Source organism: Ctenopharyngodon idella, chromosome 3 (assembly GCF_019924925.1).
Source record: "Ctenopharyngodon idella isolate HZGC_01 chromosome 3, HZGC01, whole genome shotgun sequence".
Lineage (NCBI taxonomy): Eukaryota > Metazoa > Chordata > Actinopteri > Cypriniformes > Xenocyprididae > Ctenopharyngodon > Ctenopharyngodon idella.
Genome location: NC_067222.1, coordinates 16,952,091 through 16,976,149, shown reverse-complemented (window position 1 = coordinate 16,976,149; position 24,059 = coordinate 16,952,091). Strand labels below are relative to the sequence as shown.

Below are 24,059 nucleotides of genomic sequence, written 5' to 3'. Positions count from 1 at the left end.
AGCCAAAGGTACTAAGCATACTATTACCTGTAAAATAATATATTCATAGTGTATTGCTTGTGTGTTTTGAAGACACTCATAATGAATTTGTAATGTACTTAAATCAGAAATAAAGTATACTTTAATATCACTAATCAAGCATGTAATTAGTCCCTACACAGGCATGTACTTAAAGTGCTCTAAGTATACTGGGAATTGTTCTAATTTAGCACACAAAAGTACACTAAATATACTTAAAGTTATGCTTTAATACAACTTAATTACAACTACTTAGTTGTTCCAAAATAGCACACTTCAAGTTAACTAATCATTAACACACTTGATGTATACTGATAATTAGTCTGGGTGCTTTCACCAGGGTATATGGTGGATCCAAAATGGTCAATATTCTTATTCATGCATTTTATTCATATTTCATGTTAATCAGTTATGGCTTATGATTTATCAGTATTACTTTTGATTTCATATATTCATGTACTCCTACTCCATATATTAATCCTTATCATATTTTCAAGTATTTACTCTTTAATGTACTCCTTTATGGCTATTCTTCTTATGTATGCTTGCTATATTCAATAGTTCTTCAAGTGTTCCAGTGTGACAGGTTGTGTTGACACATTTGTGGTTAGATATTGGACGTCTGCCAAGTACTGCAGAAGCGATGTTTTCAGAATGAGTTGCTCATTTGAACTTGATGTACCTTTTGTATGAAAACATGTCTGTTTCCATTTCTTCAGACATGAGATAATGCAAGATCTGCAATATTCTCTTAAGGGTGTCAAAACAACACCACATATTTTCACCTCATATCTTTGACATTTGACCAGTCACTCTGACCTAGCTGTTACACCAACTATGACATAATGGATAAGTCTGACCTTTTCTTATCAGACCAAAACACAAGTTTGAGTGGGATGTAAGTTTTCCTATGTTTATGATATAAAACGGACTGGGTCTTTGATAGTTTAGCTTTTTCTTTGCTCTTTTTTTGCTTCTCGCATCTCTTCTGCTTCTTCTCTTCTATCTCTCATTTCATTCTGCAAATGTCTTAATTTTGTTCCTTCTTTCTCTATATCCTGATCTCTATATCCTATATCCTGATCTTCATGTGTGCCACAAAAGATAATCATAAGATGTAGACTAAGACAAAGAAAACTTAAGAATTGTTTAAACATATTTAAACCATAAAGAGATCCTTAGTCAAAATAAGCGATGAGAGCAGAAAACTAAAATATTTTCAACCGGAAACACGCTGGACTTCAGCTCGTGTTTTTTGGCTAAGGCTTGTTAAAGCAGCGCTGCACAGACCGATCGGTGTAAGACATCAAAGTACTGTGATTGGTTGAAGTAAATCGAAAGTTTATGCTGCACACACACACACACAAACGCGCTGAGTGTTAACCCTCTGACTGTCAGTGTTGGCACGGGTATCTGACGATCCCAATACTTCAATAAAAACATAAAGCTTTTGCATAAAAGTATTTTATATGTTTCATTTAATGTATAGGCTAGCCTATTGTGCCCAGACGTTGATGTAGGCTAAATAATACAATTTGATGTGCAACGATACCAAAAGATTACAGAATTATTTGAGAGGAGATGGAAATTAAGATTAAAGCATTTCACCATTTAAAATATTTTTAAATTAAAAAAAAGGCTTTTACAAAAGTCATTATTTTAAGGACTCGTGCGAGATCATGACAGATATACAGATCCTGGTTTACAGCAGACAAAAAGTACTGACACATATTTTAATAAAAACAATGAGATTCTCACAGCATGAGCATCATCAGCATTAATGATTTACTTCAGACTCAAAGATGGCACACGTAAAACACGTGACCTTCAAAAATACAATCATTTGACAATATAACAAGTCATAAAACGGTTCACAATGAAACTGGAGCCTATTAAAACGGATATAGCCTTCTGAACATGTCATACCTTATGCGAACCCTTGGTCAAAATAATTGATAAGAGCAGAGAAATTCCTCTTGAACCGCTTGTTTGGAATATGAGCTTCATAGAGAGGAATATTACGGAGCTGTAGTATAAGCTGATGGTCAGTGAGAAAGAGAGAAAGCGCTGTGTGTGAGACTGTGACTGTGATCATGTTGCACTTTCAATTCAGACTCATTCTGTTTCCTGATTTCACACGATCAACTAGTCAACTATTTTAATCTTAGTGAAAATATTCTTGATCATCGTCATAACAACACGGGCTGTTTAAAGTGACTCGATGACTGAACCGTCTGGGGCATGTTCAAGCTCAATCTGGTGCGCAACGGTTTGCTACGGTTTCTGGGTTGAACGACATGTTTCCTGTTTGAGTTTGAGATATGCTTTCTCTTGTTTGGTGGGTGTGTCGGAGAGCCTGTAGAAAAGTATGTGATTTTTTTACTTTATCACAGCGTCTTTTTGCAAAATATATATATATATATTTTTTTTCAATTATTTGTTAATTTTTTTTGATGTGGATCTAGTTTTTTTTTTTTTTTTTTTTTACTGTTGGCAGCCATTTTAGGATGCCAAATTAATTATTCTAACTTGCATTAATGTTAAAAAAAAAAAAAAAAAAAAAAAGACAGTGGAGTGATACCCAAATTATAAAATGATGTTTAACAGGTCAGGTGTCAGTCATTCATTAACTTATCATTCACAAAAAAACAATCAAACAAAATTAACCTTCTTTGAACATATGATTCATTAGCATCTATTGAACATTTCTAAAGGAAAGAAAATGAGTAAAAGGAGCTTGTTTCTTCCGTATGGATTTTTTTCACATGCTGGTTCAGTTCACACACAAATGGCTTTTTTTCATGACAATTATTAACATCTGTTGCAAGAAAGAAAAAATAGTTGTCTTTATCATTTGTGAATTATAAAAAAACTAATTAATCTTTATTTAGATATGGAAATATTAGTATTTGATGTCTAGAAAACAATCAGCAACAATGTTTTGTGATGAATATTCCTGAATTCAACAAACTGAAAAAAAAGAGAGTTATTTTCTAGCTTCTGGAAATATGACATGTTGCCGTATCTACTAATCTTCTGATGTATGGACTAACACAATTCAAATTGATGGAACATTTATCATGTTATTTCATGAGCATTAACAGTATGGGATGATTATAGTATCATAATGATTCTTAAACACAATTATCCACAAACTTGATACATTTTGCAGATATGTTTTACTATCCACTTTCAACTTGACATTTAATTCTGAATTTTGCACACACGTTGAAAGTCACTTGTTTGCAGATAGCAAAACATATAAGACATATAAACATAAAGATTAAGATAAAGTTTGAAGTGATCCTCTTATGATAACATTAATTATGTTATGTCTGTATTTTTAGTATTATCACAGGATGTATGTTCGCCCCCTGGAGCTCCATTGTAATTTCTTTACTGTCAACATATTTTTGTTTTTTAACTGAGGAGTTTGAGTGAATTGAAATTACTTTCCTGCGATAACTGACAGGTGTCACAGATGTTTACAGAGATCAAGTTGTATTTAACCAAGAATATCTTCTATGATTTTTATGGCATATCACAGGCTGAATGTATCATACCTCGGCATCAATCCATGCTTGAGGGTTACTGAAAAACTTGAAGCATCTGCGTCCAAAGGCAGACCATCAGGTTGTCAAGTGGAAGTTTTGTTTTCATGTCATTAAAGTAATAACTTTCATTTAAAGGTACACTATGTAACTTTTAGCCATTTACACAAGACATGCAACATTGTTTCGGTTGGCTTCAGCTTTACATGACTGCACAGATGAAGGCAACCCTTCACAAAAGATAATGCTTTACAATGAACGCTGTTAGAGACAAAAACATAAATATTTTAATAAAATACCTTCCTCACCAGTCGAGTAATAAATACTCCATTGTCTCTGTGGCGCTGTTACGACACTTCAAATCCATCAGTTCTCGCCATCAGAGAAAAGCCGAGCTAATGTTGGTTCTTGTTTTATTACGAGCTCTGTCGCGTTCTCTTTTCTCTAGCAGACTCTCCTCTGTTTGCTGTTTGTATAAAAAGGGGTGATTCTCTGGAGATTTAGAGGCTCCACGTTTTCTCTATTTACAGATATGACGAGACACTCATGGGCGAGTGACGTATGTACGCAATTTCCCCATGAAAATCATCCCAAAAGGTCTAAAATATAAGTAGGGGATAATGTACATCCAGCCGGTTGTTATCTCAGAATAAATCCATACAGGGTGATCAGGATCATTCGATCAGGATCAGTCTTGTATCAGCCTGAAGGGGTTTATTCGGAGATAACAACTGCCTGGATGTACACATAATTAAATAACTGTACACAATACATTGATTTGAATGCGTTCAAATACTTTATTAGCTCACCAAACACAAAACTATGATGAAGAAAAACTGTCCCTGGCAAGCGTATAGCGCTGCTGACTTCAATTACCCGGATGAACCTGTGTTTTCTGTTTTCAGCGGCTGTTATCTGGGTGGCACCATTGACCAATCAGAATCAAGAGCCGTGTAATAAACACTTATAATAGGCTTACCAAAGTGAATCACAGTAAGACAAAAACTCTTTAGATAAGAAGGATTGATGATATATTGACTCATTATTTAAATTTAGTTCTTTAACAAAGAAACATCATGATGTGAAAAGAAAGACATTTGAGATTTTGAACTCTTCCTAGCACTTTCTTAAAAAGAAAACTTAAAAAGAAAGAAATACACATTTTTAAAACAGAACTGCTAGTAGCAGCAGCAGTAGTGCTACTACAACTACTACTAATAATGCAAATAAACATATACTACAGATTAACAGGCACATTTGTTGTTAAAAATAATAATATAAATCGATTTATAAGAATCAATAACGTTTGCTGATATAATAATTCAGAATTTGTTGTTCACTTGTAAACACAAAAATCCGCACAAGATCCGATTTTTTTCACATCTGATCTGAGCCACTTACAAAAGTGGTTTTAAATCAGATACATATCCGATATCTGGACATCCGACCTTCGTCTAAACATGAATATTTGATTCCCCTTTGAATTCCAATCCATCACAAAGATCGCTTTTTAATGTTGTTTTATGAAGCAGCTTTTTTATTGAGATGGGAACTTTATAAAAGAAAGAAACAGTCAGGAGCCGGTTTTCAACTGCTGTCCCGTGAGTTTTATAAATAAAACAGCTTCACTACTGAAAGCTACATTATATTTCTCAGCAATGAGGTGATAACTTCACTGTAATTAAACCAACAAGCTTCAATATTAGGCTACTCACTCGCGCTCTCTCTCTTGTTAATCCATTCGAATTCATTAAAAACTAGCACTATTTTATTTCACTTCAGAATTCTAAATCTGTAGATAAAACAACAAATGAAAAAAGGCTACTGTTATTTCCCTGTATATATCAGTTCAGTCAGATTTTGCGATGCAAAACATCCATGACAGCTGTTATCTTGTCAATGCTGGAAAATAGTCTTGGCTACCCGACATGAAATATATAAATAATTTTAAGCCCAAGTTGCGGTCTGGCGGAAGCTCGATATTTTACTTCATAGCTTGTTTAAATATGGATATCTTTTTCCACAAACAATGTGCTTCACTTCAGAAGACCTTTATTATCCCCCCTCCCGGAGTCGTTTGGAGTATGTTTATGATGGACGGATGTGGATGGAGGCACTTTCTTCAGCTCATACTCATTGATCCCGTTCACTATTTTTTAATATAACTCAGATTATGTTAATCAGGAACAAGAAAGTCATATACACCTAGGATGGCTTGAGGGTGAGTAAAGCTTGGGCTTATTTTCATTTGAAAGTGAACTAATCCTTTAAGTGGGGTTGGAGCTAAACTTTGCAGGACAGTGGCGATCCAGGACTGAGTTTGGAGACCTCTGGTCTATAGTAAACACCTAAAACGCTTAACGTGAAAAAGCTTAATTTACTAAGGCAGTGTTATTAGCAAACCAAACTTAGTAAACACCATACTAATAAAGCATACTATGTACAGAATAGCAGATGAGCCTAGAACGCAACACGTTTAATTACACGTTAAGCATTTTCCTCCCATAAAGAAAACGCTTAACGTGGCTTAATGTAAGTAAGACAGTGACATTAAAAGACCAAACTTGGTCAACATTACACTAATAAAGCATACTATATAGAATAATTGATCTTTGATCTCTCACTTAGTAGGCTACATTAAGTAACGTTGAGCTTTTTCTTTATAACGGTTTTCAGTGGGAGAAAAACAACGTGTAATTAAAGTAATGGACTACTTGCACAACTACTTCCGCTTTCTACTCACTACGGCTCGAGTGTTTCCGGTCAGCGTTCAGCGCACTTATACAGAGAGCTTCTCATGAAAACGTAGATTATTACTACATTTTAGGGCTGCCAAATGTTTTTTAAACAATTAATCATATTCTCTGCATTAACATTAATTATCTTCAACCTGCTGAAATGTTTATTAATATATTTCCCTTCCAAATGCCCATTCTGAATAATAAATAAATATATTTCCCTACTAACCTACCGCCGTCAAGTGCTTGTTTTCTCATTAGCAGTGTTTTTCCTCTTAGTCATCGCATCCCTCTACAGCACAGCGTTGCTTTTCTTAAGCCCTATGTTTAGTACATTTTTCTTTAAATGATTCCAACCAATTAGAAAGGTCGAGAAAGTACCAAATAAAAGTCCAGTAAGGTGTGGGAGTCACTATCAAGCACCATTTGAAGGTGGGACGTCCTGTTCTGACACATGGCCACAGGAGCACATGGTGTGAGAAGGCAAGATTATTTGCTTTAGTAATCCTATTTAAAATTACATGAACTGTACATAAAAATATGTGTGTGTGTATGAAGGTGTAGAGAAGACTTTTGTCAGGTTGTATGAAATTTTTTTTTTTTTTTTTTTTTGCATGTTCAGAAATTCAGTTTCGAGGATGTTTTTGACAATACCTCACATTGGCCATAATGTGTTATAAGATGGGAAGATGCAAGGTTCCTGGGTGTGCAGCAGTGGCGTAGCCACTGCCTGGATTTAGATTTATTTAGATTTATTGGTTTGTTTATTTCACGTGTTGCGCATAGCCTGTTATTGCTGTCATTATTTTTGCGCGTGAGAGTTCATTATGCGATGAGTGACCATGTGAAGCGGCAACCAGGACACGCATCTCAATGCAGTGAAATCCAGTGTGTGCTCGGGCTCACTAGCTCCATTCATTTCAACCAATACAAAGTCGTCTGAGACTCAAGCACCTCTCTGACTGAAGAAGCGCACACAGCTTTCTTCTCGGCGTTGTAGTTCATTTGAGGCAGTGTCCGTGGCGTTATTTGCTTTCGCTCAGATATTGCATGTGTGCGCTCAAACTTCGTTCTATGTACATCAAACATGCTTTTTCTCTAGACTTGTCTTCTCTCCTGGATTTAATGTTGCCTGAAGCTATCTACCATCAAACTTCCACGATTGACTGTTAAAATAATACCTTTAAATTATAAAGAAATTAAGTATCCAAGTATTTTATATATTAACTCCATGTACAAATTATAGATAGCATTTTCAAACTTACTTTTTTTTTTTTATTATTTAATAGTTTTTTTTTTTTTTTTAGTTAAGTGCTAATTGTAACCTATACAGACGCTTATTGACTCCCCTTTATTAGGTATTCTAAAACGCTTAAAGTGAAAAACGCTTAACGTGGCTTAATGTACTAAGACAGTGATATTAAAAGACGAAACTCAGTAAACATCATACTATGTACAGCAAAGCAGATGAGCCCAGAATAAGAACGCAATGCGTTTAATTACACGTTGTTGTCCTCCCATAGAAAACCGTTATAAAGAAAACGTCGCCTAATGTAGTCTACCAAGTGATATTAAAAGATCAAATTATGCACAAACCAATTTTTCTGTATAGTATGCTTTATTAGTATATAATGATAGTATAGTGTTTACTAAGTTTGGTCCAAGTTAAGCGTTTTCTTTATGGGAGGAAAATGCTTAACGTGTAATTAAACGTGTTGCGTTCATATTCTAGGCTCATCTGCTTTTCTGTACATAGTATGCTTTATTATTTTGGTGTTTACTAAGTTTGGTTTGTTAATAACACTGTCTTAGTAAATTAAGCCACGTTAAGCTTTTTCATGTTAAGCGTTTTAGATGCTTTCAGAAAGACATTGTACAGTAACATATGACTCTCCTAATGTAGATGATGCTGCTTCAGCTCCCTCTTGTGACTGAATATGAAAACACATTCTGTTCTTAAACACTCTCTCACTGTGATATTTGATCCATTGAATATTATAATACATTAATGAATCAATCAGACAAAGGCAGGAGAAGAAGAGATGGTAAAATGAGCAGTTTATTGAATAATATTAGTTGTCTTTGTCTCTGTTTGATCGGTCAGATTTTCACCTGACCAGCACAAATTCAATGAGTGTTATTATATTACAGCAAAGGCAATGGAAAATTACTGCTTTCGTCTTGTAACAATTAAAAACCTTGAAATAAGGACTTTCCATTATCATTAATTAATAAAGACAACACAGCACAGAACTGTAACTGAAAAAGTAATAATATATATATATATATATATATATATATATATATCTCATACAGATATAAAGCAGTGTTAGTGATAGTAGTGTTTTTCAAAGCCACACACAAAGAAAAGAAAAGAAAAGAAAATAAGATTATTGGACCAAAAACTGCTAAATGTGAGATCTTAGAGTACTAACTGTCTCCTGATGAATGTAGTCATCACCTCATCCTTTATTAAGGATCTGGATATGTATTTTGCAGCTATAAATACTTGTTCATCAGTGAGTTTAGTGTCTGTAGGAGTTTCTAAGCCCCTAAGGCTGGTTCACAGAGCTCGTCTTTACTGCTTTAACAGTTTTACAATGTAAACATTCACTAGACGGACATGTTTGACCATTGCGCTCGATTCTTGAAATCAAGAAGCCCAACGCACTGCCCACTTCTGGCATTTTTCAAAGCAATAACACATTGTATGACACTCAGATCTTATATTAAATTTCCGACTCTCACTGTTTACTATCACACAATATCAAAGATCTGAAAGTGAAGCCAGTATTTTGTTAACAGAGTTACAGGAATGAAGTGTAGCATTAGTGAATTGGTGTATGAAAGAGTTTCATCAACCACCAACCTAAGAAGCTTTTTACTCTGCAGTTTAACAGCTCATCAGAAATGGGGTTTTCACTTTCACGAGATGGACAGAAATATGGAGCTAACATGTTGTAGATGTCATAGTGATTGACACGGGTGGGCGTGTCTTATCTCAAACTGAAGTCGTTTCCTCCGGCTTATTCTCTCCATCATGTTCTTTCAACAGCGGGTCCACTACAGTCACTGATTCATTCCCTTGGCTTTCTGTGGAATCTGAAATACAGAGACAATGACTGTTGTTAAAAATACATCTACACACAGATGATGTTACAGCTACACATTCCCAAAGAAGACACAATACCAGCTTGCATCCAACAAGCGGAAGCACTTCAAATCCCGCTCATCATTCGTACGAAGACTACAGTTAAACCTCTGAAACACAAGCCGTGAAGACCTCACAGCCTCACATTCAAAATATTACATGAAGAGTCAACTACTGACCATGTGTGTGAACTCCAGCATCTTCACTTGTGCTTTTACGGATTAAAATCCTCTTGCCCTGCACGTCTATGAATGCCTTGTCGTCACATGTCACTCGACTTATGGCAGTATCTTGAACAGTAATGTACCGTTCCTCTTCAGCATTCTCCATGCCTGATCTCGTTGTCTCTTGTTTTGTGACTTCGGTGCCTAGAAACAGAAATAAAAAGACAAAGAAGACATCAGATCAAGTGTGTTCGCATGTGAACATCAGAGACTGAAATCACTGCACAAGTGATATTTTTATCTAAACTTCAAATTATTGTCTCCATATCATTTTTCAGCATTAAAAACCAAACAAAATCTGATCTAAATAAAAGCTCAGAAAAACATTCATGAATGCAGGTCAGCAACAGAACAGTGTGTAAGTTTAGCTTCATTTGATGGTTAGATGAAGTGAAAGCCTGAAAAAAACAGAGACTATGACTTTAGGCCAATTGCTGCTAAGTTTATCAAACTTAAATATTTCTGAGAGCTTTAATAGCAGAACAACAACACAACATGAACAAACACTACAGATGAGTGATGTTCGACCCCTAATGAAACAAACAGACATAATCAAACACAGATCTGTTGTAAATTCAGCTTTTTAGTGAACTAACAATTACTGTAATTTTGTAAATCACATGTTGTTTGTGATTCAGTCTTCAGTATAATAATGTCATGCAGCTCAATACTGGACAATCACACAATTACTGCAGTAGAACTTATATTGAGTATGAAAAATCATATTATGAATTTAAAATCTTGTTGCAAAATAAAGTTAAATTTTCTCTTGTGTCAGCAGTGATACTTACGCAGTTGCTTTAGATGTTCAGATATCTTCGCTTCATGTCAGCAGCACATGGAAAACATTACAAAATGAGTGATCAGATGAACATGTCAGAAACACTGATTGATTCGTGATCTGTAACAATTACATTAATGTTATATGTGTGACCAGTAAAACAAACAATAAAAAATACTTTCCACAGCATTTATTGCTTAATGTTAGTTTATGTTCAAATTAGTTTTCTCCTGCTGTATCAGCTGTAATACTTACGCATTTCTTGCTCAGAGATCTCGGCTTCATGTCGCAGCAGCACACAGAAACAGAGAAACAAGGAGATTATGAGTGAATGAACAGATGAAGAAACACTGAGATACTGTGAGATTCTTCATGAGCTTATAATAATCACCTCTTCATATGCATGACTATATTAATAATCCATAACAATTACAGTTAATGTTGTAAATCACGCTGAAAACTATTTTGTACATTTAAACTGTACTGTAGCACAATGAAGCTCACTTTTCCTTTGTATCAGCTGTAATACTTACACATTTCCTTTAGTTTTTCAGATATCTTCACTTCATGACAGAAACAGAAACGAGGAGATTATAAGTGAAAGAACAGATGAACGTGACAGACACACACTTCATTAATTATTGCACTAAATTACTCAAGCAGAACTTTGTGAATAATTATAAATACTGACTATTCAGAATCTACTGTAGCACAATAAAGCTTTCACTGTATCAGATTTAATACTTACATAATTCTTTTTCAGAGATCTTCGCTTCACGTCGCAGCAGCACATAGAAAAAGAAATGAGAAGATTATGAAACACTGGGAAATTTCTGTATAATAGTTTGTGCTTCTAAATCATCATCTGAATGACTTTATATTAATATCCTGTAACAATTACAGTAATGCTGTGTGTGTTATAGTCACCATAAAATATGACATTTTTTACTTTTAAGCAATATTGCAGTGTTTATTACAAGTGATTTATCAAAGACACACAGACAGGTTCAACAGATTCACAGTAAAACTCTCTTTCTGCATCAGCTGTAATACTTACGCAATTCTTCTTCATAGGTCTTCACTTCATGTCACAGCAGCACACAGAAACAGAAACAGAAGCACAAGTCAAAAACACTGAGTGATTCTTCATGAGCTTCTAATAATCACTTCATCATCTGCATGACTTACTATACTAATGATCTGTAACAATTACAGTAATGTTGTATGTGTGAACATTGGATAAATCCATCATTAATGTCATTTAACAAAATAAACAATACAGTTTACAACACTTTACAAAACAGCTCCATTTGTTAACATCAGCTAACTAACAATGAAGAAGTGCATACCTAACATTAACTAATGGGACTATATTGTAAAGTGTCACCAACAATAATTATCACAGAACTTTTTATTTTTGGTTATAGTTTTTTATATATATATATATATATATATATATTATGCTTTACTTTCAAACAATAAAGCTTTATTCTCTTGCTGTATCAGGTGTAAAACACAATTGTTCAGAGATCTCGGCTTCAAAACATCAGAGTATACTTATGCGCAAATGTTAGCGTTCGACAGGTTCTCAAAACATGCACACTAGAAAGTTTCATGGGCATTATTTTGATGTTATATCTTGTTTTCTACCTTCTAGGACAGTGTAGATTTTGACAGAAAGTGAGTGGGAGAGTAAGATGGAGACAGGATCGACGAGCTGGGACTCCAACTCGGGACGCCCGAAGCGCAGATATATCGGCATGCTGCCCACAAGGCTATCGGTGTCGACAATTAATATACTTTTTGCACTGTCAGTCATACACATACTCTGAGGCTCTTGCTTTCTTGGCTCATTTTGAGTCAGACTTGTTTATGTTTCTGCTGGTGGGGGCTCATCCTCAGTTAAAATTGTGTTATGGGGGAGGGTTGGGGTTTGGAAATCCCATTGTAACGACTGAGACAAATCAGACACAATTATTTGTTATATTTAACAAATAATTGTTTATAACTCACTCTGGAGTCTGTCCCCATCCCCTGAGAAGACCAGCCTGTGCAAGGGCCTCAGTTAACATGGCCCATCAGATAAGGCTTAGTTTTATTGCCCTGAAGTATGTGTGTTGCCACGTGGAAAAGCAGAAACAAAGAGACACATAGAAAACCCTCAGAACAGACTTTCCTGCATTAATTTATAGACAGGCTGTTCTATAAATGAACATGCATATCCATAGGACATGGCATCCATTATTACTGTTTGTGTATTATCTCTTGTATCGTATTCAGTATTGTTATGCATATTTTATTATAAGAACCAATGGTTAACGTAAATTCACCTACACCAAGTTTGGTGTCTACGAGTTTGTATTTTGAAGATTTAAATGATTGTGTATATGATATATTGATACCTGTGCAACATAGTTTCTTCAAAACAACCCAGCCAGTTTCATATGCAGATCCCCTGCTAGAAATGCAGGGGATCTGTTAGTTAGTTAGCTAAAGTTGCTGTTAGTTAGTTAAAGTTGTGAACCTCCGTTGTTAACAAAGGAGCTTTGTAATGAATACTGATGATTCTTTCTGGGTTTTTGACATTTCCCCATAGCTCCTCCTGTTGTCCACTTCCGGTTTCACTCTATCATTGATCATTTTACCCATGTACGTGTGACTTGTGTATATGTATGTGTTTGTTTGTTAGTTTAGTTATGTGTTCTTGATTTAGTTCATAAAACTTGTGCACAATACATATTTGGTTCTGACTCCCCGTCTTCGAATAAATTGGCTCTTAAATGATTTAGATCCTATTACCAGCTCTAAGCATTAATAATCAATAATATAGCATAAATAATTAATAATCAATACTGAGTGTTCACAGAATGAACTGATTGATTGATTGATTGATTGTAATTTTAATGTAGCTACATCAAGTTAATCTGATTAACTGATTCAAATATTCATAAGGAGTCATAATTAATAATTATTAATATTTCCGCTATGAGTTAATTCGCTACACCATTTCCACGGGCACTCAATAATTTCCCATCTGCGCCTATGGTATATCGTTCTTAAAGTAAAAATACTTATATTTGTTTATGTTTACTAAATAAAAATATTTTGTTACTGTCCACCACTGGTTGTATGTGATTCAGTCTTCAGTATATTAAAGTCATGCTGCTCAACACTGGACAATCACACTCTTCATTAATTACTACACTAAATTATGAAAACATTTTTTTCTCCTGCTGTATCAGCTGAAATACTTACTCAATTGCTCTAGCTGTTTAGAGATCTCCGCTTCATGTCAGCAGCACAGAGAAAGAGAAATGAGGAGATTATACGTGAGTTTTTTGTAAATTCAGCATTTTAAACAGAGATTCAGTCATCAGTATATTAATGTGATGCAGCTCAGTACTGAGCAATCGCACACTTACTGCACTAAATCACTCACAATGAGAACGTTTGGTGAAAATCATAAATACTGACTATAATAAAAAATCATATTATACATTGTATTATAGCACAATAAAATGTATTTTTCTCCTCTTGTAGCTGTGATACATACGCAGTTGCTCTAGTTGTTTCGAAATCTTCACTTCAGGTCACAGCAGCACATAGAAACAGAAATGAGGAAATTATAAGCGAGTGATCAGATGAAACACCAGAAAAGCACCATAGAAGTACTTCATGTGACTTTTGGACTATGTAAACCTTCTGAACTTTTATGATAGCTTTATGTGCCCTTTATTTGAGCGGCCATATCAGTCACCGGGCCACCAGGAATTCTCCCAGTGCTCCCAAATGACCACTCCACAACTGCATAGACTTCTACATAAACTAAATCAGTCCAAAATATGTTCTGCAAGAAATATTTTCAGAGGTTCTAGACTATTTTAAGTTGTAAGGTGAGCCAGAAATATTAACATTTAGCGTATTGTTTCAGCAGGAGTGACTGATGGTGCTTCTGCCCTCAACAGCACTCCATATTGTTGACATAGTCTATGATGTTTAAATGAATGAAGAGCTCAGGCAGCCCTGATAAAACTTAAAATGACAGAAAAAGGACAGCAGGATGATTTTAGGCCGCTTTCTGCCAAATTTCTCAACCTTCAATAGCAGAAGAACAAAACTACATGAACAAACACAAACAGACATAATCAAAAGATCTTAAATTCAGTATTTTAAACAGACAGAGATTCAGTAATTAGTATTAATGTAATTCACTCCGAACAATCACACAAATCATTGATTACTGCACTAAATCAACCACAAGTAGAACTGGTAAAAAGGTAGAAATATTGATTGTAAAACATTGTATTATACGTTTAAACTGTACTGTACTACAATAAAGCTCAATGTTTTTCCTCTTGCTGTGTCAGCTGTAATACTTACTCATTTGATTTTGTAGTTCAGAGACTTTGCGACGATAGTAAAAAACACCAGCAGCTGCGACAGCTGAAAATACCAGCAGCAGAACAACAACAATCCCTGCTACAGCACCTGGAGACAGACCTGGAACTGGAACAGATAAAGAGAGACAGACATTAGTGTGAATGAGTCTGATCTATAACAAACACTATAAACATCAACACTATATAACCTGAGCGAAGATCTGATACTGTAATGATAGAGTCATTAGTGTGAATGAGTCTGATCTATAACAAACACTATAAACATCAACACTATATAACCTGAGCGAAGATCTGATACTGTAATGATAGAGTCATTAGTGTGAATGAGTCTGATCTATAACAAACACTATAAACATCAACACTATATAACCTGAGTGAAGATCTGATACTGTAATGATAAAGACAGACATTAGTGTAAATGAGTCTGATCTATAACAAACACTATAAACATCGGCACTATATAACCTGAGTGAAGATCTGATACTGTAATGATAGAGTCATTAGTGTGAATGAGTCTGATCTATAACAAACACTATAAACATCAACACTATATAACCTGAGCGAAGATCTGATACTGTAATGATAGAGTCATTAGTGTGAATGAGTCTGATCTATAACAAACACTATAAACATCAACACTATATAACCTGAGTGAAGATCTGATACTGTAATGATAAAGACAGACATTAGTGTAAATGAGTCTGATCTATAACAAACACTATAAACATCGGCACTATATAACCTGAGCGAAGATCTGATACTGTAATGATAGAGTCATTAGTGTGAATGAGTCTGATCTATAACAAACACTATAAACATCAACACTATATAACCTGAGTGATTATTTATCAGATCTACTGTATTTACAGGTGTCAGATAAGCTGTTTTAGATAATAAGAGTTCTGGGTGAGAAGTTATGAATTATTTACAGACAGCTGATAAATGATCTTGAGTTACTCACCGCTGACAGTGACAGTGAATCTCTTGTGTAAAGTCTGTTTGCTGCTGCTGATCTTCACTTTATAAACTCCAGAGTCTGTGATTCTGAAGTCTCTGATGGTCAGAGATCCAGTCTGATTATTCAGCTTCAGTCTGTCTCTGAATCTCTCATCAGGATCATATAATGGTGGACTCTTGGCCTCTAGATCATGTTTAGCTACGAGTTTTCCTTCATCTCCAAACCTCCACACTATCAGCATTTTTCCATGTGTTTCAGTATCAGTCTGAAGACTGACAGAATCTCCCTCTGTCACTGAAACACTCTTTGTTTCACCTTTAAAAGCATCAATAACATCTGGAGATTCTGCAAGAAACAGTTTGCAGAGATTAAAATTAAACACTTCATTATAACATTATCCATGTTATATGTCATTTATAAACGTGTGTGTGTGTGTGTGTCCTCACCATAGACAATAACTGTGAATTTCCTATAGGAGGTCCCAGTGTTGTGTATGATTTCTGCTTTATAAAGTCCAGAGTGTTTGATTCTGATGTTTGTGATGGTCAGAGATCCAGTCTGATTCAGCTTCAGTCTGTCTCTGAATCTCTCATCAGAATCATATGAGATCTCATTTCCCTCGACTTGAGCAATGGTGAAGCCTGTGTCTCCAAACCTCCACAGTATCAGATTAATTCCCTGTATTTGAGTAAGATCAGGGTTTAGAGTGACTGAATCTCCCTCCATCACTGTCTTCACTTCATCTGTTTCAGCACTGAACACTCCTGCAGAACAAACACAAACTCACTTAACACTGCTGCTAATGCTAGTGAACAAATTTAACTGATCATCTCGTCTAACTGACACGATTTGACTTAATGAGGTATAAATTAACCAAATTAAATTTAATGCAACATATATGAAACTCAATTTCGTTGTCTTTAACCCTCTGTTTGACGAACGCGCCGGCGCGTTCTGATGGATTTTTTCCTCATGACATCGGAAACAACTTTAAATACTTAAAATCATTTTTGGCCATACAGATAAGTGCAAGACATCATTATAAACTATAAATGGTCTACTTTTATTTGTGTACACTCACAATAAAAGCAAAACCTTGTGCTTTTATAAAAACAGGGTACGCTTTCTGCGGTTTCTTTCTGAAACGTCTGAATAATGAATAATTATCACATAAACTTGAAACATACGTCTAAAGAAAGCTTGAAATGCTATTTCTAGGTGATCTAATTTTTCTAGGTGATCCTGGCCAAAAACGCGGATTTTGGCCAGGATCCCCCCCACCACCACCACCACCTTAAAAAAAAAAGAAAAAAAGGGCTAGATTTGAGTAGCAATTGGGCGGATTTTGTTGTGAAAACCTGGCAACCCTGGCCTGCACCGTCTGTAGTAACGCCCCTGGAAAACAGGAAAGAATATCCCTTTGAAACAAAGCCCGAATGTAATGATGATTATTAATACTACGGGAAAGGGAGAAACAGATTATTCATTTTTAATGAGAATAATATTGACTGAATTGACGGAAGACCGACACGGTTAATATATGGAAAAGAGACATTATCATCCCAATGATCATTTCCAGGGTCAAAAACGAAACCGAAAGTGCTCAAAAATAGAGAAAAATCGTGGACTTACCGCACATTATTAGCAAAAACGAAACGATTTTGAACGTGATCCTCATAATGCATCCGCATTCTCCTGTGGATCAGAAACTTATATCCCTACTCCAAGACCATCTAAGTATGAGGCGCAGGACTGGACAGCGAGCGAGCGAACCTGCGCGAGAGACCGAGTGTGTCCGAGAGCAGGGGCGGATCTAGAAAATAGGGTGGCAATAGGGGCATGAGGTCTATGAGGGGTGGCAACACCAAAGCAAACGCCAATGGATAGTTTTTGGGGATTTATGGCCTGACATACACAATTGTCTTCACAAATATTGCATTAACACAAAGTAATCATCTATACTGTTTAAAAATAAATAAATAAAATATCCATCTAGGCACCAAGTCAAGATACCCCATATGAAAAAACATCAACAGATTCTAAATGTTTCTGAGCTTGTATCACTAAACAAGACGAGCAATTTTATACTAGACAGGCTGCTTGGATGGTATAGCCTAAATCACGTGTTTTAGTGCAGGTTAAAGTGCAACAAAACCTTTTGAATGTCCTGACATTAGAAAGAAATACAATAATATCAAAGCACAGAGATGAGATGTGTTTGAGTTTCTGTTATTAACAGAGGTGGAAATGTCATCTATTCTGGCCAAACTATTTATGTTTTTTAAACAAGACTTTAAACTGACAAGATGTCTTTCAAACTTTTCAATGAATGGTTTGGGAAACTAGCTCGACTGAATCAGTTTGCAATAATATGTTAGCAATCAAGAAAAAAAAAAAAAACTACAATGCGATTCGATTCTTACTCTGGTAGATCTGCCTCTGTCCGGATCTGAATTAGCTATGAATTAAATGGGTTTCATTTAGAAATGACTAAACTTCTACTGGCTTTAAAAGCTTCTTTAATGTTGATTGTTGATCTCCTTTCTTCTGAAATTCTTCAGTTAGGTTTCCTCTGAATATCTATTGCACTGAATTAGTACATGTTCCACTGTTTCTCTTAATTCCACACTATTCATACAATCCTGTAGGATGTTTTCCTATCATATGCATTGTTGAATAATGTCCTGTATGTCCCAGTCTTAATCTAGAGATAATACAGTCTTCCTTCCTTCTTGTATTAAATGTTGATGCCTTCCCTTTTGTTTATTATCCCAATAACATTGCCAGTTTTTATTTATCTCCCTTTTTATTATTGCTGTTTTTATACATTATTTGCATATCTGCATGCTGATCCGTACAACTCTAATCTATTATTGCTCTTATGATTGTCGAATAAATCATTTTATTTTAGGGTCTTTTAACTAGTTGCTTATTAGTATGCGTATTACTGTGATATTGGCTGTTTATTAGCACTTAGTAAGCACATATTAATGTCTTATTCTACATGCCCTTGTTCTACATTATTAATCCTACCCAAGACCTGAATTTAACAACTACCTTACTAACTATTAATAAGCAGTAAATAAGGAGTTTATTGAGGGAAAAGTCGTAGTTAATAGTGAATATGTGTTCATCATTTTTAATGCCAATCTATGAGCTCTCCATTTACATCCTGAAATACATCTCATTACATTTAAAATCTTCTTACATTTATCCTCCATCTTATTTATGTGTGCGTACTCCATGCAACTTTTGTATCAAACCACATTCCTAAAAATCTGATCACTTTGACTTGTTCTAACTCTTTATTATATAATTTCATCTTTAAATCTATACTCAACCTTTTATTATAAACAACATATATTTGGTTTTCTCCATTTGAGAATTTAAAACCCAATTAAAAACTCTTTAATCCAATTATATAATTTTCCATCTGTCCCAATGTTATCTAATTTTATCAACAAACCCTCCTCTTCCCTAATATATCATAAGCTTTCTCCATGTCAAAGAAAACTGCTATTATGCTTTCCTAATATCTGATTCCAGATTAATAATTGAGTCCATTGTTCCCTTTTCACGTCTAAAACAATTTTGATATGGGGAGGAAAAATACATTATCTCCATTGATCTGTAATCATTTTTTTCCCATTAATTTACCTAAATGTGAAGTTAAAGTTATCAGTCTGTAATTTTAAAGTTCGCCTGTAGTCAATAATTTTGTCTTTATCTTTGAAACTTATCTTTAACTTAACAAAATGACATATTTAATCGTTTTTTTTTTCCTTTGAAAAAAATTCTTCATGCCTTTAAATAGCTTGAATGTAACTCTACACCCTTGCCTCATTTAATATACACAGATATATAAATATGTTAATTAGCCATGCTTCCAATCACTCGCACAAGCTCAGGGATCCACTCGATCAACTTACTGAAGTAAACACTGTACAATGGAATCGCTCATAACGGTAATTAATATGATTAGTCTTTTGCTTGAATATGTTGTCAAACAGCTAATAATGTGTTGCTAATGTTACACAAACCATGTTCCCGTTCATCATTTCATAGTCAAACAGCTGCCTTTTGAAAATCAGTATCCTTACTAATGCTTTTTGAACAACTCAGAACATCAGTGGAGAAACACATATAGTTCATCATAACATCGTAATATTTATCATACATCCGCCATATTGCTAAATCTACCCGATTTTTCATATCTACCAAAAAATATACCAGGAGAACCTGGCTTCTCTCGTTAGTGCATCCACTAGCAGCTTTCTGATATCAACTCTGTCTATATTCTTTCAATTATTCCTACATTCATCTGGATCATTTTCAATCCTTCCTCGCTCATTCTTTTGAATTTTTCCCAGACTGCTTTCTGGTATTTCCTTGCTTTACCTTCCTCGTTATTTACAACTGAACTCAGTATAATCACTACTAGCTGTACAATTTTTTAATACCTCCCATTTGCATCTGTTGATAATCCTCCCCATCAAGTATTATGGGTACCGATCATCTCTTCGTACTAGTTCATTTAGAGCATCAAATAAACATGAATGAACATCAGAAGGTATGTTGTTTCTATACTGCATAGGTCATAAACCCCGCCTCTCCATGTAAAGTAATGAATGTGAGACAAACTAAACAGTCAAATTACACATCAAATATGTTTTTCCAAAGATGGTTTCTGTCATTTTAGGCAGTTTTTATCACGCTGATGTTATTTAAAGAGTTTGTTCTTTAAAAATTCCGTTTTTAGTTAGTTATTAATGCTATAAAAACAGGGTTTTTGAAGTCATGATTGACAGCTGAGATTGACAGCTTGTCTGAGTGAAGTATTCACTGAATGACTTTTTTTCTGGATCTTTGTGAGGAGATCAGAGCTTTAACTTTAATTTCTACATTTCCAGAACTGTTTATTTCCAACGTGATCTCATGAGAAAACGTATGTATTTTTACGTAAATTGTGGTTCTACCACACGTACATTTACTTACGTTTTCATACACACAAAAACGTACAACATTGACGTATTTATAGCACTAAAACGTAAAAATACTTACGTATTAACAGCAAAAAAACGTAAATCATGTAACATAAAGTGTGAATGTATATGAATTCCCATGTATTAATATTAAATATCGTGGCTTTAATGATTTAACGATGTTTTTAGTCGAATTTATTGAAAGCAGTTTACTCATCTACTTAATATGAAAAAACATTTCTGTTCGTGACTTGTGCTGCTCGTTTCGGAGGATTACATAATGTTAAACAAGACTACAATTTGAAACCTTATGAATAAAATTTCTGTAATTTAACCATTTTGTAATATTTAGTTTGTTTGCTGTGAGACACAGAAGGCGTTTTCTCCTGCAGCGACTGACAATACAACCATAAGATACACCAAAACACAACATAAATTCACAAATCACATCCATTTTATTTGTTCGCTGTACTCCAAATCTTTAGAATCCATATGTTTGTAAGTAACAGATCCAAATTCAGCCCTTTATCCATCAATCTTCATCTTCATTCTCAGCAACAGAGACCGTCACAGTCAAAGCTCGCGCTCGTTATGATTCAAATTTGAAAGTAGCGCCACCCTCGAGAAGTGTTACGACATGGTTTACGGCACTGATATCAAACGCTCATTGGTTCTCACCTTCGTCACAGATTGCGACATGCCGTGTTTCAGTGGATTGACATTTGAAATGAGTGTCGCGCCTTCACGGAGAGAAGCCGGATTCATCATATTTTCATGGATTAATAAGTTAAATTCTGCTCTGTACCCTATAAAAAACTATTACCGCCAGAGAGGACTGTGACTGGAACTCATCATCACACAATTACTTTTGGTACCACTTGTAAGATTGAAAATATCTAAAGATATTTTAAAATGAACAAAGACATTTGCTTTACTGTTTCAGCCCGCTCTCTCTTGCTACAAGGGCCATTTGGAAGGCTCAAAGGTGTTGAAAGTGATCAAGGCCTGTAGGCCAAAATGTATATACATCGGGGGTCTACAAATGGTCACACCTTTAGTACAGTGGGGGAAGTTTTAATGTCCTGATTGGTCAGTTTGAATGTCTCATATTTTGGTTTCAGTCACATGGTCAAGGAAGGGATAAAAGAAGATTGTAACTGTTGCTCTGGGCTTTGATTCTTGGCTTTTCTTGGGCATTCTCTCTGGCCCTCTCTCTCTCTCTTTCTCTTTCACTCTCTATCTCTCAGGTAACTTTTGACATACATGCTGGGTACGATTAATGGTATATGATTTTATCATCTCATACATCTATTTTGTAATTATTTTAAGTGTAACCATAATCAGATATTGTCATTAAACCCTTTCTATTACAAATGATGTGCTAACTAGTTTTGATTTAGTATTAACATTAATGTGCTCCCTATTGCAATACAATGTTGTCACACTGTAGCAACGCTCTCCCACATATTTTGCTATTATAACTGCGCTTATTTCCATCGTTGGTATAAGTAGCAGTGGGTGGTAATAGACAAGAAATGTACAGTTTTCTGCCATCTTGCTGATAACGTTTCTTTAGTCGCTCGGCAACCCTACAGCCTGAACCCCTGTAGGAGGTCCACCCTTACACACTTTTGACATTTTCGCAAAATTATAAATTATTGTGATTACGCTTGTTTGTCTGTCATTCTTTTATTTATAACAGTAGGTAGTTTAAAGAAATGGTTATGGGTAGGTTTAGGGGTAGGTGTAGGATTAGTGGCTCAAAATATCGTTTTAATGTTATTTTTCACTAAAATTGTCATTTTCCTACACATTTCTGTTCTTTATGTTTTATTCTTTTAACATTCTGTATAAAATGGGTAGGTTTAGGTTCGGGATGGGGTTTAGGGATCTTACATTTATCTACAAAACGATAAAATGGAAATTATACATATATCTTTATGACATGAAAGATTCGTAAATATTTTACGTTTTGTCGCTGTAAAAACGTAAGTATTTTTACGTTTTAGTGCCACAATTACGTCAATATTGTACGTTTTAGCACCTTTCTAAACGTACAAAAATGTAAATTTTGTGTCTTTGAAAGTTACGTATTAATACCTACGTATTAACAATGAGACCAGGCTGTTATTTCACACCAACATAATGAGTTTATTAACCGATTCTGCAGGAGTGTGGGCGGGACCTTGATATCGCAGCTCTACTTTGCGTTCACTATGCGCAGACTCCAGACTCAAGATGTCAGCACCATATTGACACACTGGCGGCTTCAGTTACTACAATGGAAGAGAGTGAAGGTGCGTCATCCACCTTTTTTTACAGTCTATGCTTGCTCTGAACCTAGACATGTCGACGTTTGGCTTTCCGGTGTATTTAGGACTTCTACAACAGGTAGAGAGCAGCAAGAGCATTTATCTCCAACATGTTGATGTGTGTGAAGACTCATTGCGCAATATTTTTATCCGCACAAGTGACTCAGAAAACAAGTAGGAATTCCAATAGTAAACTGCCTAGCTTTGCATTTGGTGAAAACTCACTATTAGAGTCTCTGATCCATTCCCAGTTCGATGTCCTCGAGATTTTTATTTTTGGATAATTTGAATTAGCTGCCATCCCCTACAGCTTGTCAGGCCTCTCGCGTCACTTCTCTCCGGACAGCACTTCCGCTGCTGGATTACACAATAAAAACCGAAGCACTGCACCAGAGCTTGAATTCGTTTTGCCATAACCATGTGATCTGGGACATTGACGTATTTATATTCCCTCTAAATACCCAACTTTCTAAACACACATCTCAACAATCCTTTCAAATCAAAAGATTTGTTCTCACCTTCAGATTGAGAGTGCTGTCCATTGGTCAGATGTTTCACAGCGTGGCTAAACTCCAGGTTCGAATGCACTTAGGGCTCGGTGGAAGTAAGTGTCCAAGTACAGACAATACAGTTACTCTGAGACTTTTTGAGAATCACCAAATACAATGGCTTCATTTTAATAGCAAATTTCAGAAAAAAAAAAAAAAAATCAACATAAACACGAGAGGTCTTCACTACCCGTTTTACAGTATATATCTAGCAGGGGTTTCACCCACAGCATTTCCGTACTTGTCCGTAGACACTAAACTACACACACCCCCTGCTTCCTGTTAACCATTCGACTATATCCTTCGTTCTCCATTGGATCAATTTCAAGTTGCAAAGCATAGAATACGTCTTTCTGTTGGCGGCTAGACGTTTACATTTGCAAAGTGAGAGATAAT

The 24,059-nt window shown here is 35.2% G+C and overlaps 4 protein-coding genes across 9 annotated transcripts in view; 3 read left to right on the top strand and 1 right to left on the bottom strand.

Moving 5' to 3' along the window:
• Positions 1-24,059, top strand: part of LOC127508114 (obscurin-like) — a 536,232-nt gene that overhangs the window by 422,103 nt on the left and 90,070 nt on the right. The gene's annotated exons all lie outside the window — the stretch shown is intronic.
• The window catches only part of LOC127508193 (gastrula zinc finger protein XlCGF7.1-like), a 186,020-nt gene that overhangs the window by 84,254 nt on the left and 77,707 nt on the right, over positions 1-24,059 (top strand). The window lies entirely within an intron of this gene.
• Positions 8,349-24,049, bottom strand: LOC127508157 (uncharacterized). Of its 2 annotated transcripts, none has more exons than XM_051885853.1 (13): positions 23,634-24,049; positions 16,268-16,585; positions 15,825-16,166; positions 14,844-14,969; positions 14,017-14,046; positions 13,719-13,748; positions 11,521-11,544; positions 11,212-11,235; positions 10,997-11,026; positions 10,719-10,742; positions 10,474-10,503; positions 9,638-9,826; positions 8,349-9,409 (listed from the first exon to the last, which is right to left on the bottom strand). In XM_051885853.1, exons 2-13 carry the CDS (start codon positions 16,545-16,547, stop codon positions 9,309-9,311), a joined length of 1,230 nt encoding a protein of 409 aa, XP_051741813.1. In that variant the 5' UTR covers positions 16,548-16,585; positions 23,634-24,049; the 3' UTR covers positions 8,349-9,308. The 2 variants fall into 2 exon arrangements, with proteins under 2 accessions (XP_051741813.1, XP_051741812.1); XM_051885852.1 differs by lacking the exon at positions 23,634-24,049 and adding an exon at positions 17,454-17,625.
• Positions 22,881-24,059, top strand: part of LOC127508177 (SLAM family member 5-like) — a 66,255-nt gene continuing 65,076 nt past the window's right edge. For all 3 annotated transcript variants that reach the window (XR_007928707.1, XR_007928708.1, XM_051885909.1), the window contains exon 1: positions 22,881-23,100. The gene's annotated coding sequence lies outside the window, so the exon portion shown is untranslated. The remainder of the gene's footprint in view (positions 23,101-24,059) is intronic.

What these genes read in the sequence shown, in the direction of transcription:
- LOC127508157 (XM_051885852.1), bottom strand. Translation starts at nt 17,499, where the DNA reads ATGAGGATCACGTTCAAAATCGTTTCGTTTTTGCTAATAATGTGCG. An exon ending in TAAACAGCTAGAGCAATTGA is followed by an intron (nt 11,545 to 13,718) that starts GTAAGTATTTCA and finishes TGTGACATGAAG; the next exon opens with TGAAGACCTATGAAGAAGAA. An exon ending in TGAAAAACTAAAGGAAATGT is followed by an intron (nt 10,743 to 10,996) that starts GTAAGTATTACA and finishes TGCGACATGAAG; the next exon opens with CCGAGATCTCTGAGCAAGAA.